Raw genomic sequence first — 12,107 nt, 5'->3', positions numbered from 1 at the left:
ATGGAACAACAACAATGTGAAAGAGAAGATGACGTAATCCTTAAGTCAATGAGGAATTTTAATTTGTGCTACACATTTGAACAAATCACAAAAACAGGAACATTTAAAAATACATATACTTCTCTATTTCCAGAATGTTTACGTATTGACGGTAGCTGTTTTTACATATAGCAAAATATTTTTTCTTTTCTCCGAAAAAATACCTTCGTCATTTAGCAGATAGAGCAGCATACAATCATTACGCATTTGTTTTTTATTTTTCTAAATGTGCAACAACAATCACTGAAATCTTTCGCAAAGTGAGCCCGATCGCCAGCTAAAAATGAGGCCTGAGCGAGGACATTCAGAAAAGCTAAAGGCAGAGTGAGAATGAGAGATTAGAGTGTGGGGGGGGGGGGGAGGGAGGAGAGAGAGTGCTGAAAAATGTCTGAGGGCGATGTCTGACAGGAATTGCTAAAAGCTTGATGCCTCTGTAGACTGCAAAGACAGAAACTGCTCACTGAGGAGAGGTAGATTGGGAGAAAGATTTGTGTATTTCAGGGGAATTGAAAGCAAAAGAGTCGAGTAGAAAACATGTGAGAAGTACCGTACAGAGAACGAAAACAAGACGAGAGCTGTTGAAATCTGTGGTCATGGGTTGGTCCCGCCCCTTCCCCTCATAAAACTGATGCAACAAAACTGTCACCGTTGTAGTGTTGCCGAAAACGTTCTGTTAATGAAGCGCTGTGTTAACGATCTAAAAAAAAAAAAGGTAAAGCTTTCTAAAGGTTAAAATAAAAGACAAAAAGTAGAAATATTTAAGGCTTTAAGGATTATTACAATAATGCTTTCCTGTGCTAACACAAACAAAACTGTACGCACAGGCTGTTCCATTTCTCCTTTTACCACTACTGAAACGAGAAAAAAATTAAAACAATCAGTTTGTCTACATTAGGTTAGCTCCACTTCAATCAACTCCAAATAGTTGCCTCTTTTTTTTTTTTTTGTTGCCCTTCTCTGCTGTCCGATCACCCGGATCCTCTTGAATCCGAGGACATTCACACCGATGAACAAAAACTGCAACGTCCTTGTTATTCCTGGTTTTCCTCCCAAAAAACAAAACCCATTCCTCTCCGTTTGTGCTGTACAGAGAAGGCAAAGAAGGATAGACACCTCACATTCTGGGCCTTATTAATATATTTTCTTTTATTAAGAGAATCTTTTTCAGTAAGAATCGCCTTATGAAGAGTACAATCATATTCTTAACAGTCTCCCAAGCCCTATTAGTGGTCTGGGTATACGCAGCTAAGTCCTCCCTGTCCACTATTGTGTGAAGATACACAATATATCGACTCCGATCGTCACAGTTTCTTCGATAAATGCCGGCCATTTCAAATCTCTGAACACACATTCCCTGGTTTTTAAATCAGGCAATGACTAATCAGAAGTGCAGGAGTTCTTTGGCCTGAGAGTGACAGTAAGTGATGCATCTCCTCCGTCGACTAGAGGAAAGGTTGTATCTGAGATATTAAAAGTAGTGCTGAAATGATTGTAAAATGCATAATGCTCTTATAAGCTTAATATCCTTACTTGTGTCGTCAGTGAGCGATGGATTACATTAAAAAAGACTGTAAAGCTGAAAAAGTCCTGAAAGATTTACTTGTTTTTTAATCTATTTTTCGACCAAAAAAATATGTTCCTTAGAATTGAATTCCCTTCTGTCGAGAGAGGCTGCCTGTACATTTTTGTGGGCCGTGACGGCTGCAGTCATATCAAATGAGTATAAAAGGCAAAGCAGTTAGGGGACCATCAGGAGGCTGTCCGTTGGGTACCTGGTTAGAGGCCCCGGGCTTTTACTTCCTGGGGTCGTGGGTTTGTGACGTCATGGCCACGATGACGGGCTGCTGAGCAGGCGTGACTTGATGCTGAGCAGGTTCGGTCCCGCCCTCGTCCTCCATCTTCGGCCGCTTGGCCTGGGGCTCAGCTAAAGTTTCTGCACTGGGCTGTCTACTCACCAGCACTGGAGGGGAGCTGGAGGCCTGGGCAGCCAGGATCTGGAGAGGACTGCTCAGGCCTGGAAGAGAATAAAGAGAATAAACAAAGTAAGGTGAAGTAAGTATCTGGATGCCTAAATCCCCATCTTTTATTTTTCTATTTTCATTTATTGGTTTTTAGTTTTATAGATAAGTTCAATGCAAATCATTTTTTATGAAAGTTTTAGAGCATATATATACACTACTAGATGTTTGTTTTTTCACATCTTGTAAAATACTACACCGACTTTTTATATATTTTTGTTAAATAGTATATTATGACTTTATGACACAATATACCATGAGATTTATTATGTCATACTATTTATGCCTTTAACATTTTGTGACATGCTTCACTGACTTTTTATGATTTTCTTTTTCTTTTTTTCCACACTACATTATTACTTTTTTGACACTATACTGTTCATTTTGTTATGACATTTATTTGACATTTTATACTATACATTTTTTAAAGACATACTATACTGTGCCTTTTTTTCCCAACATTATACTATTATGTTTTTATGACTTTTTTTAGACATTCTATATGCTGATTGATGACTTTTTTATATATAAAAGTATACTGTGACGTTTTTAGTCATACTATACTCAAGATTTTATGACTTTGACATTCTATACCATGACATTTTATGGCATATTATACTGCGACTTTTTAGTAATCTTTTTGTCACATACTATACTACGACTTCTTATATATTATGACTTTTTTTGACACCACCATTACTTTTAATGCCATTTTCAAGACATACTATATCATGACATTTTTTCTGGAATACTGGAATGACTTTGTATATTTATCATCCTGATTGCTGAAAAATCTTACCAGATGCATTGCCAAGACTGGTTGCGGTGGCAACAGCGGTGTGTTTGCCATTCTGAGTAACAGGACGAACAGGAAGCTGATGTAAACCGAGGACCAGGTTTCGCCCATCCCCACCCTGCACTACACTGTCCACGGTCTGGATCACTCGCTCTCTGGTCAGCTGGGCTTCTGATGGAAATACAAACACACAATCAACACATGTAAAAAAGCAGCACTGGACCCAAAGGTGCGAGTGCACTTCTTTGAGAGATTCCGGTGGCTGTACCTCTGAGCTCAGTGTTGCCCTCTGCTCCTCCAACAGAGGGGGCGCTGTACCCATTAGGAGGGTTGGAAGATGGAGGGGCGCTGGTGACCACCCGCACCATGGTGATAGAGGACTGAGTGGGGTTCTGGAGGATGTGGAGGGGCTGGATTTGGCCGCCGCCACCACCTGGAACGAAAGCGAGGGCTTTCCCCTGGCCTGTCAGGTGAGCGGGTGCAGCCATGATGACATGCTGACCACTGACTGGAGATCCTACGCAGAGACACAAACAACCATTTCACCTGTTCAGTAGGGCATGTGAAAGCCGTCATGTGTGTGCGTGTGTGTTTTGTGAAAGCTTACCTGGGGCACTCTGAGAATACCTATACTCGGGTACAGATGTCAGTTTGTTAGCCAGCAGTTCGTGGTGTTCGTGGGAGATAGGAGAGCCCTCTCTACTCATACATTCAGGAGTCTGCAGCCCGCTAGATGGAGGAGAAAGAAGTCCCTGGTGGGTTGGGGATGCAGGAGCACTCCTGAAAAAAGAAGGAAGAGGGACAGAAACAAAAGGAGAAAGACCAAAGAAATCAATAAATACATCAAGAACTTCTTATAACATACAGAGCTCCCTGACTGCCAGTGCCTGCTGCTGAATATATTGACCTAGAAGTCAGACTTACTTTGTTCTATCCAATCAAATGATAGCAAGGAGCAGAAGCAGAGAGAAGGGAGAAAGGGTTAACAGTCGAATCAGAAGCGACTGAGCGTGTGTGTGTGTGTGTGTGTGCACCCATGCAGCTGAAGGCCTCAGGTGATCAACTTACCTCGAAGAGAGCGGTCCGAACGGCGTCCTGAAGCAAGCCACCCCTCTTTGCCGTCTTTTCCTGAAGGCTTGCTCCACTAACTTGCTCTCAGAAGCAGAATCTACCCGCCAAAAACTCCCCTTCCCGGGCTCATCCTGAGAACGGGCCACTTTGAGAAAGTAGCGGTTGAGAGACAGGTTGTGTCTTATTGAGTTCTGCAGGAACAGGCAAAATAAATTGTTTTGTCACACAGAAATATCAATTAGAAAGAATTTCTCACAGAAGCCTAAAGCTGAGGTTTATACTCGCTGTAGTGAAGCCGGCACGAGGAATTTTTGGAACTATGCGTGTGCAAACATTCGACGATAAAATACTGTCTAGGGATTTCACAAAGAAGGCTAGTTTATTTTTAAATTCTTTAGAAACTGGAGATCTTAAAAATATTGACATTTGAGTAAATATTTTGCCAGCCAAATCAGATTGTGTACAGGATACTCAACCTTTGTTTCTTTCTAACTATAATGCATTTAATACTTCTTTCTCTCTTTACACCCATTATCTGCTTGCTTCTTCACAGTACATTTTGTTTGTAAGCCCTCTCGCGTTCTGGAGAATAATACAACGAACAACGAGTATAAAGAAAGCTTAAACATGGCGAATATTTTAGGACACAATTTCTACCTGCCAGCCCTTGTCTGCAGTGCGGTAGTAGGGGTAGTGTTTGGTGATATGGGCGTAGATGCCACTGAGAGTCAGCTGTTTGTCCGGGGCAGAAGAGATGGCCTGGACGATCAGCTGTGCGTAGGAATAAGGTGGCTTGGACTCGTCCTAAACAAAAAAAAAAGGCAACGGTATTAATATCCACACATCGTCAAGCCCATATTGTACAAGAAACACCTTTGAAAGTTCCAATTCTCAATGATGTACTCGATTAACTTATTTTGATGCTACTGGGTCTTCACCTTGGGGCTGTCTCCACCGGCTGACTCCCCCCGCTGCTCACTTCCCCCACCTCTCTGCTCGACAATGCTTCGCCTCTGCTCAGAAACAGCCTTGGCAGCGTATTCAGCTGCTAACTGGAGGTCGGAGGTCACGTTGCGTCCATATGAGCGATACCCTGATGACCCAGCCCCTCGTGGACTAACCGGACAGGAGTTAGGAACACTGGAGAAGAGAGGAAGGAGTCTGTCAACAGAGTCTCACCCGGGTAGACCTTTGGAACGTCCAGCAGACATGTTTTATAAATGTCATCCTGAAGCCTCCAATTCAATACAAATCACATTCTGAAACGTCCCTTTGTCACCCCGACACAAAGCCCAAATTAGTGATAGAAACTCCTCGAATAAACCGTTACACAAACGTACAGAAAACTACAAACTTGTTGTGAAATCTGGCTAATACTGCACTCATGTCAAATAAAGAAAATAAAAACACTGATCGGTATTTTCTGTAAATCTTAAATCGGATGCAAAAAATAAATAGACACAAATAAAAATCCACAAAGACCTTCCGTCTTTCTAATTGTCTTATAATAATTGTACATGTTAATTGTACTGTAATTTGAAAGATTAAGTGCCGTTTTAAACTAAAACAGAATAAAAATTGGTATTTTGAATATAATCCTTTCAGCATATGATGACAAACAGACAGACAGACAAACAAACGCACACGAGCTACATTTGGAAAAATGATAACAGCTCAGATCCGGGGCGTTCTTAACACATCATAAAACACACAGCATTGAGAAAAATACTCAAAAGTATGTTAATGATTAACTAGGTTTTATCTAGTGCTGTGGAGAGACACAACACAAGGAAAACCCAGTAACTTATACAACACACACCTGCTTCTGTTAGTAAAGTAAACACTGGTTTGTCGGAGAGTCTGTGTGCTTTGATTTGCCTTTAGCAACAGAGAGCCGAAGATACAGAGATAGTCTCTCGCACGCACGCACGCACACACACACACACACACACACACACACACCTCAAGTTTTCTTAAGTCTGTAGAATATGATGTGTAGGCCGGGACGTCTCTGCAGCACAACAATAATTAATTTAATGTTGTATTTTGCCTCCTGCGATTTGAAGATTGCAGGCCATATTGCGATGTTGACAGATTGTTGAATCATTGTTCAGCCCTAATATCAAAACAGGATTGTGTCTGTAAATCTATATCCTTAAATTTCATTAAAAGCCATGTGTGCCGCGATGAGGGATAAAAGGTTTGTTTTGCTTTCCTCTGACGCTGTTAAAACAACAGCTCTGCATGTGTACATGGCCGGGGCAGATGAATGTTACTGTATACAGTTCATTTCAGTTGCCAAACAGGAAAGGTGACTCTTACCACCCTGTGAAGAGACACCGTTGGTGTTTAAGTGGAGGCATGTGCTTTTACACAATCCTCGTCTTCTGTTGTATGTACTGTATGTGGATACTGTCAAGGAAGGTGGCACAACAACATGCCCAAAAAAAGGCCACAGTGAGAGTGGTGGAGAGCTGTCTGAGCGAGCGTCTCCGCTCTGTGCGAGTGTGTTGTGTGTTTGTCCATGTGCGAGAGAACAGGAGCTGAGGGCTGAGTGGGGGCTCTAAAAAGGAAACCGCGAATGGACGGAAAAAATGGCCTACAGGCAAAACAATCTGCCCGACAGCCAATCACACGCCTCGAAGCTGCAGCCATTCCATATAAGGCAGGCACACACAAGCTGACATTGGTGGGGCCGTGTGATGCAGAGACCATTAAAGGCCACCAGAGGGCACAATCAGCACCAGCATGCTTTGCCAGTAGCACATGCTGTGTACATTTATAGAGCAGTGATTTTCAAACATGAGCCATCACGGCTTTCTAGAGTGCAGGTTTCCACCACGACAGAAACACTGCAGCAGCTGATGAATACTCCTTCAACCAGACAGGATATTATCAGTGAAAGTGAGCTGATATGGTTTGTGGTTGGTGAAAACAGTGCAGACCTGTGGGTCACAATTGGACAAATACCCAAAGGAAACAAAGCCTCACGTGTTTGCAGTTGCTTACACATGAATAAACATGTACAGACCCTGAGACAAGGGAAGAAAGTAAACCGCTTGTGTACTGCGATAGACCTAAAACACTTATTGTATGATCTATCACACCACACGCAAAGACACAATCGAGTCGTAAAATGCTGCTATTTAAATAGATTTTCAGTCAAGGTGTCAAAATGGAATATACCGATGTTTGCTTGATAGAGCAAATCTAAGCAGGATGATTGAATTAGTATTATGGCTGCAACAGTATTAGTAGATTGCTGATTATAATTTCCTAACTTCCAGCGTGATGTCATCAGATTGTCAGTTTACCATCATAATGAAAAGGAAATCAGCTAATCCTCAAAATGAAGGAGCGGTAATCAGGGAGTGTTTGGTGTTTTTCTTAAACTGGACAGTTGTTTACAAGGAACAGCTTCCAAATAGTTTATAAGTAAGAAACACTGACCCCTCCTGCCAAATCTGGTCCATGTTTATGAAATGTGTACATCAGATAACATGCTGTGTTTGCATTCATCAGTGTAAACCTGTTGTTGTTCATATGATCGTGTGCGTCTGCGGGTCTCTTCTTACCTGATGGTGCCTGTGGGCGAGGGCAGCGGCGAGCCAAAAGCCCTGATGTGCTCTTCATGCTGCTGCATTGTGGGAATGCTGATTTTGAGGGGGGAAATGTGGGGCAGGAGCTGGCGGGGGGGAAGAGAGGCCTGATCCCTCTCTCTGTGCTCCTCCGGCTGCAGGAGTGACATGAACTGGATCTTGATGACTGTACTGGGAAAACGAAACACACACCTAGAGAGCAGGACGGCCGGAGGGAGAGATGGTGGGAGACACGACAGACAGAGACAAAGACAGATTAGTGCATTGACTCCTATACAATTTAACATATTTAATTCTAATCTGAAGCTTTGAATCATATCACATGACTTTCCTCAGCAGATTGAATTTGCCCAGTTGTACGTTAAAATTTCCATTTTTCTGAACACTTTACCGATTTTATTGTCTCAAGACTCAAACGTATTGTCTTAATGTGCTCAAGAAAATGTAAATTTGAACATTTATAGTAAAATGTAAATTATTATTTCCAAAGTACTTCACAATATTATATGTTTAAATTATACATAGTGGATAACAAATCTACCACGTGTGACAAGAAGCTTGTGTTTTATTTAGAAATATCATATCATTAAGCAATGACACTTTCCTCTTAACTATAGAGGTTTGTTGTTAATATACACAACGTCTTTAGCCAACACCTTTTGTGGGCAAAGAACTAGTCTGGTGCAGGCCTAACACGACATCCGTTAACCAGCATTTCGTCTTCTTTAAGCGGGTCTGGACACCTCTCTCAATAAAAGCAAGGATCAGTCAGGACCAAGTTAGTTCAACCCTAAACAAAAAAAAAACATTAAAATAACTATATGTGTCAGGGGTTGACTCTGGAACCGTAATAACTAATGTAAGTAGTTTTAATGTTTCCTAGCAGGTTTAGGCAGCAAGGTTGCATTATCACTGAAGTTAAGTCTTTGTGACTACAACCGTCCTATCATTTGTGTCTTTAAGCAATAAACTGAATCCCTACTAATTCTAGGGGAGCTGAGCTCAGGCTAAGACCTCCCTGCAGAGACAAACAAATTACAAAAAAACAAACATCAACACAGGACCACAAAGATTTTGTAAGCAGTTTCAGACAGTTAAACCAGTCTGTGTTCCATCGTTTCTCTATAATTTGACTTTTGCAGCTGCTTGTCCAATACTGGACCCATGTACAGTTTGCTCACAGCTGTCTCTGCCGAGAACAGGCCCTCCTCAACAAGTGGCTGTCCATGCAAGAAGGGCTCTAGTGAGAGAGGACAAAGACTTGTGGCAACTCTTAAGGAGCTTCAGGGTCCCACAGATGAGATGGAAGAGATGTTGCCTACAACAATTTTTTTGCTTAATTCCTTCAACAGTCCCAGCTGTATGCCAGCGTAGCTAAGAGAAAGCCACTGTTCAAAGAACTCACATGACAATTTGAATAGTGTTCTGTGTGAGGGACTGAGACAAAGTGGAAAAAGGTTTAAAAGCAGGTCTTTATGGAATTCAGAGCAAATCTATGATTGAGAGATTGTATCCACACGGCTCTCAACATGGCGATGGCTAAGACAGCAGCTAAAAGCAAACAAAGCTAACAGAACAAACAATGACAACAGGGCTGAAAGCTAACAGTGTTGAACTGGGGGCTGGAGAGTTGGCGTTAGACTTCCGCAAGGCCATCGGTCAGGACGGCGTTATCAGCGATAACTAAAATGCACTAGAGCCGGACAGCTACATAAACAAAGCACAGAGAAGCTCGGAGTCTCTCTCTCACACACACACACACACACACACACACACACACACACACACACACACAGGACCCCATTACTCCACCATATCTTTACATAGCAAACAGTTGTTGCAGCTATATTAATGTTCTGAATGTCACATAGAGAACCTTTTAATGGGACCACAATTTTTGCAATCATACTGGCCCCCGAAACACATCACGCCCTACATCATAGCCAGCTGTGTGAATGCTTCACCACTGCAAGCTATTGAAGGCTTGAAAGGGTAAGAGGGTTGGTAAAATGCAACAAAATGGAAAAACAGAGACATAAAGAAAATCTGCTTCAGCCTAAAGGAGTACTATGACTTAGGAGAACTATTGTACGGCAAGGCAATGACCCCAAGCAATAGGGAAAACCTATACATAAATAATAACAATGTTAATGTCTTCAGAAATCAGCCCAATCTGAAATTTGAGACAGGAGACACTGGATCCTAGTGACACTGGACAGAGCTTGATAAGTTCTGTAAAGAAAACTAATAATTGGCAGTCTCCAGATGACTTGAAGGGGGCGAATACAAGTAACTGTTTTGTGTTGTGATCAAGTTTTACTCCCAACAATCTGAAGACATTAGCTGATATTAACATATCATATCAGTGTCCTAATTAATCCATTGTGTTTCAAAGCTGTAAAATAATATAATGTATAACTCCTGTGAATGTAACAGGATAACTAAAATTACTAATTCTTTGCCCTCTTCTACATTTGAAGAGGGTTCAGACTTAGCTCAACACAGTTTCCCAGCTAGCTTTGTAATCCTGTGAACATGGCTGTGTTGGATATGGCCTTGGTTTTTGAGTCCTGTGTTTACTCCATGTGCTCCTGCAATGAGGATGTCATTTCAGCCTATACTTCCTGTCCAATGCTAGACACGCCCCCAAACAGCCCTGACAGCCAATCAGAGAGGATAACACTCCCCCCCCCCCCCCCCTTCCGTGATTGACACACACACACACACACACAAAGTCAAAGCTTTCAGTTTGAGATTGCCACCGAATTAAACGAACCAGTGAAGGCAAACTATTTTGCCTCGACAGTGGTGCAACAACAGTTGGAGTAAAACAATATTTAAAAAAAAAACGCATTTCAAGTTTCAATACAAAACAAACACTATTGCTTACAAGACTCGTGAACGGAGGGGTGCGTTTGTTTACATAGAGGTTAACGTGACGGCGACCGGTTGGCTAGCAGCTTCACAACTAGCCAACATTGACGCTCACATAATCACCCTGAAACTGTTACGACTTATACGAACAGACACGTGAGACTAAACGTTCGGCTATTTTAGAAAGTCCAGGTCTACCACAATATGACAACACAACTACCTGCAACAAATCATAGGAACCTTATGTTTGTTTTAACATTTGTTAACTAGGTTTAGCTTGTCGGTAGGCCAAATTAAGCTAAATTTGCTAACGGCTAAGACAAGCTAGCTAGGTTAATTCACTGGTTTACAAAGTGGAGTAAAAGGTTTCCTGGAGGGGGTCCCACAGACGGATACAAAAATAAAATAATTTAACAGCTCAGGTGGACACATATTAGCGTGTTACGTTACAGCTTCCCTGACCAAACCAAGTACACTTAAACCGAAGCTACACCGGATCGGACCAAATCAAACCGCTCTCATTAGGGGTGTCATGACTAACTTTGTACCTGTGTCCGAATGTGTCTCCGGTTTGTCCGTTTTAATAAGGAGAACGTTATAAATTTGTAAAGCTACGTATGTCGGCAAAAACAATTAGGAATTATTCAGTTATGTGTTCACAAAGCCCACATACAATTCTATAGATTTTGGTTTTAATAAATGTTTAATCAGCCGCCCGGTGTCTACTAAAGGGGGGGGGGGGGGACTTTAAAGGGGACACAAAATATGTCATGATTGTCTCTGAGGCTGTTTGTCCAACAGTAGGTCAATGCTTACGTTGAACAGTAAAGTTTGGGTAGCCCAGCCAACAACCACACTCCGTGTTACCATAATTAGCCTGTCGGTAGCGGCTATGCTAACACTCACTCTCTGGGTAGCGACAGCGGCGGCGCCCCTCTCCGCTGGAACACCCCGTCAACGAACACGCCATTCTTGCCCAAGCACCGGAGGGAGAAACCGTTCGTCTCGTCGTATGTGATCTGCAGGTGTCGCCTGGAAATGAAGCTCGAGTGACCCATGTTGATGTCCACGGAGCCATGAGACGAGTTCCGGCCTATGGTGACCGTCCTCTGGCGCATCACAAACTCAAAGTCCCGGCCCTCGAGTCTGGCCAGGGCCTGCAGAGGAGGACAAGCGAGGCGCACGGGGAACATCCCGGCGTCGGCGCGGGCTTCCATCATCGGAGGACCCAAAAGGGAGAGCGAGGGCTGGTGATAGGAGTGCGAGGTCACCGCGACGCGCACGGGACTGCATGGTGCCGACTGTAAAGCAAGCAGGGCTCGAGCTCCGGTGTCTTCCCGGTAGTCTGCCATCTTCTTTCAGGAGGGTCAACACACGCACACACACACTTTACTTCTCTCGCACACACAAAGTTGCAACGTGAGAGTTTTCGGCCAGGGCACTTGTTCGCTCCGTGGCTGTCGGAACAACATGGAGTCCAAGTCGGTGCAAGAACGGGACTGGAGTCACCGCAGGAACGGGACTGGTGCTGCGTTCAGGACCTCTTCGTAATCTTCCGACAATCGAACTGCACCCAGATTTTTCAAAACATTTTAACGAAAATCCGTCTGCTTAATCCCCAGATGAACAGATTTTTAAGGCTGTCCATGAAGTAGATTTAGGGGATAATTATTTTTGCATAGCATATTTTAAACACTGATAAGTTATAAA

The 12,107-nt window shown here is 42.8% G+C and overlaps 1 protein-coding gene across 2 annotated transcripts; it reads right to left on the bottom strand.

Moving 5' to 3' along the window:
- Nucleotides 1-40: 40 nt before the first annotated feature.
- On the bottom strand, nucleotides 41-11,899 carry foxk1 (forkhead box K1). Of its 2 annotated transcripts, XM_076091542.1 has the most exons (10): nucleotides 11,304-11,899; nucleotides 7,500-7,715; nucleotides 4,863-5,064; nucleotides 4,582-4,728; nucleotides 3,922-4,115; nucleotides 3,461-3,633; nucleotides 3,122-3,370; nucleotides 2,857-3,024; nucleotides 1,812-2,053; nucleotides 41-1,121 (listed from the first exon to the last, which is right to left on the bottom strand). In XM_076091542.1, exons 1-9 carry the CDS (start codon nucleotides 11,747-11,749, stop codon nucleotides 1,833-1,835), a joined length of 2,016 nt encoding a protein of 671 aa, XP_075947657.1. In that variant the 5' UTR covers nucleotides 11,750-11,899; the 3' UTR covers nucleotides 41-1,121; nucleotides 1,812-1,832. The 2 variants fall into 2 exon arrangements, with proteins under 2 accessions (XP_075947657.1, XP_075947656.1); XM_076091541.1 differs by having other exon boundaries at nucleotides 41-2,053.
- Between the last annotated feature and the right edge of the window lie 208 nt (nucleotides 11,900-12,107).

Source organism: Anarhichas minor, unplaced genomic scaffold (assembly GCF_050575085.1).
Source record: "Anarhichas minor isolate MPS153535 unplaced genomic scaffold, ASM5057508v1 ptg000014l, whole genome shotgun sequence".
NCBI lineage: Eukaryota > Metazoa > Chordata > Actinopteri > Perciformes > Anarhichadidae > Anarhichas > Anarhichas minor.
Note: the sequence above shows the minus strand (reverse complement) of the source record. Positions and strands in the feature narration are given on the sequence as shown.